This window comes from Vollenhovia emeryi, unplaced genomic scaffold (genome assembly GCF_000949405.1).
Source record: "Vollenhovia emeryi isolate VEMERY1.0 unplaced genomic scaffold, V.emery_V1.0 DF944215.1, whole genome shotgun sequence".
NCBI lineage: Eukaryota > Metazoa > Arthropoda > Insecta > Hymenoptera > Formicidae > Vollenhovia > Vollenhovia emeryi.
Window position 1 is genome coordinate 1 of NW_011962151.1, and position 2,648 is coordinate 2,648.

At 36.9% G+C, this 2,648-nt stretch overlaps 1 protein-coding gene across 1 annotated transcript; it reads right to left on the reverse strand.

Moving 5' to 3' along the window:
• Window positions 1-593: 593 nt before the first annotated feature.
• On the reverse strand, window positions 594-2,573 carry LOC105563818. The gene is made up of 4 exons (XM_012015752.1): window positions 2,490-2,573; window positions 1,822-2,116; window positions 826-965; window positions 594-701 (listed from the first exon to the last, which is right to left on the reverse strand). The coding sequence occupies exons 2-4, from the start codon at window positions 2,083-2,085 to the stop codon at window positions 671-673; spliced, it is 435 nt and encodes a 144-aa protein (XP_011871142.1). The 5' UTR covers window positions 2,086-2,116; window positions 2,490-2,573; the 3' UTR covers window positions 594-670.
• Window positions 2,574-2,648: the final 75 nt, after the last annotated feature.

Below are 2,648 nucleotides of genomic sequence, written 5' to 3' on the forward strand. Positions count from 1 at the left end.
TATAGTTATAGATTTGTTTCTACGCAAAGCAGTATAGTAATATGCTATTTAGTTTATGATCCGTTTCTTGATAGTTTAAGATGATTAATTGCAATGAAAGTGCCCTGATAGTCTAGCATAGGTTTTGTTGAAAGATAGTTCTTTCAAGGGAGGCGGAATGTTCGCGAGAGCGAATTTGACTTGCGCAGTGGCAGGTCGTCGAGGCTATAAGCGTTGGGGAAGGGGAACAGTTAGTTAGGAGAGAGTATGGCGGAGATGTTGTGCGGCGAAAGAGTTGAGTTGTAAAATAAAGCATTTCTGCAAATCTAAGAGCGGCATTTATTGCGAGCATTCCGACACGACAACAAACGGAAACCATAATAATGATCTTTTATATAATTATATAATCATATAATTATATAAATATAATTATATAATTATATAATTATATAAATGTCCCATCGATTCTTCATGGCTTATTGGAAGCTGGATTGCATCCTGACGAGACGAAAATAACGTTGGACATGGACAAAATAGAAAGGAAACTTCGTTACCATAATAATGATCTTTTATATAATGATTTGCAAAATGCAATCCAGCTTCCAATTAGCCATGGAGAATCGATGGGACATTCTGTAAGTTTATAATAACATCTCGTTTTCGCATCATGTGCTGCCGTTCTACATTTTGTTCATCGTATCCGTTCCATGGTACACTTCCTGTGGAATGTTAAATAATAATCGTTATTTCGTTATGCAATAAATGCAATTTCAATATTTTACTATAAAAATGTTACAATTGCTTTTCAGTTAAAGGGCAGCAAAATTATATTAATATACTCGCCTATGCACATTTCCCAAAGTAACAGCATTAAAGAGTATACATCGATTTTTTTTATTGGGATGGTGCCCGTAACATAACGCCGGTGCTTGCCATTTGAAGTTTTCTAATCGCAGATATCTTTCGTAATCGCGTTCCACGTAAACCTAAAAATGAAAAGAGTAATTTAAATATTACATTATACGAGAAAACAATGTTAGAAACAAATTTCGTATTGATTTATACATTAATAAAACTGCAATATAAAGTCGCAAAATTGTTAGGATTACAATGAAAAAAAAATCGTAATCAATACTTAGATTGTAAATGCAATTAATTGCAAATATAGTAGCTTAAAATTTGATCCTCCGTCTCTCATTCATCTTGGCGATAAAATTTCTTCGCGGTTCTATAACGTAAGTACAATATCTTTATCACAGAAAATAAATCTATATTTAATTGTGATTACGATTTACAAAAGTTCCGCGTTCCAGACGGCACGTGCGATTAACATCGACACGGTACAGCGAATTTATTCAGAAACGAACATTTTGTCGAAAACAATGCCGGTCGTTTCCGTTGGTGAAACGCTCATGGGTGTGTCGCGGAATCGCGGATATGACGTGATCCGTTTCATTACAGTCTATTCTGCCTGTGAACTTTTTACATCTGCTAACGAACGACCTTAAATTCGTAAAAGTGCACTCGGCTAACAAACGTGAACAAAAATTACGCACATCTATTTCATCACCAAAGAGGAATACGTAAAATAATAATAAAGTCACTTGTGGCAAATAATTTAAATTATGTAGAAATATATATAAAAAACGTTCTACTTCTAAAAATTTATATAAATTTTATGTTCGCAAATGAATTGGATCACTTACAAAAAGATACCTTTACTTCGAAACAATTGACACTTGTAAAATGTTACATTTACACGTGGTATATGTTAAGGTAAAACTGCATCGCAGCATTTTAGAGAACACAGTGGGGCGTAGAGAAAATTTAAATTCCACATACTTTGTCAATTTCTCTGGCCAGCTCCCATCCGCCAAGTTTGACAGTCGCATCGGATGCAAAGTAAACGCAGTACGAGCTAACCGCTGTGTGAATGTATCCACGCATGTGACAGTAGTTCAATACGTCCGCCAATTTCATGCCGATCTGCATGACTCCTTGCACGCTTATTCGCTCGTCCTGCTCGTGCATGTAATTGTACAACGAGCAGTCGATTAACTCGAAGACGGAGACGAGGCCGTACTCGAGCGTAGACGCCGTGGCCATCAGCAGCAGTACGTTGGGATGCCGAATTTCACTGAAATTGCCAAGATTGCAATCATGTTATATAAAGCAGACAGGATACTTTGATTATACCATTTTCCAAAATTACAACTAATATTCATTTTAATATAATGACCATTGAAAAACGAATTTTGACTCTCAGCCCAGTGACTCCTTCGTACATTTTTATTTTATTATCTTAAGAACGTGTTTTCTTTCTTTACGTCACTTGACCGTTTCTACCAATATGGATTAACTTGAATCTCGCTTCAACTCACTTTTCATCCTTTTCTAGTTCTAAGAATTAGAAAAAAGAAGATAGATAAAAATTAGATGAAAAGTAAGTCGAGTAGAGATTAAAGTTAATCTGCATTGGTGGAAACGGGTGGAGACAGAGCGGCTCCTACCTAAGGATCTCCACGTCCGCCCGTATCGCGTCGCGACACGTTGGTAAGATGTGTCGCTTCAGCGTCACCCTCGTGTTGTGCCATTCCGCGCAAACCAGCTCGAGACACTTGTTCCCCGTGCCCACGACACACCCGTTCTCGAATATCAAGTCTCAAAAT

What these genes read in the sequence shown, in the direction of transcription:
- LOC105563818 (XM_012015752.1), bottom strand. Translation starts at nt 2,085, where the DNA reads ATGGCCACGGCGTCTACGCTCGAGTACGGCCTCGTCTCCGTCTTCGAG. An exon ending in TGGCCAGAGAAATTGACAAA is followed by an intron (nt 966 to 1,821) that starts GTATGTGGAATT and finishes TTTCATTTTTAG; the next exon opens with GTTTACGTGGAACGCGATTA. An exon ending in GTTACTTTGGGAAATGTGCA is followed by an intron (nt 702 to 825) that starts TAGGCGAGTATA and finishes TTTAACATTCCA; the next exon opens with CAGGAAGTGTACCATGGAAC.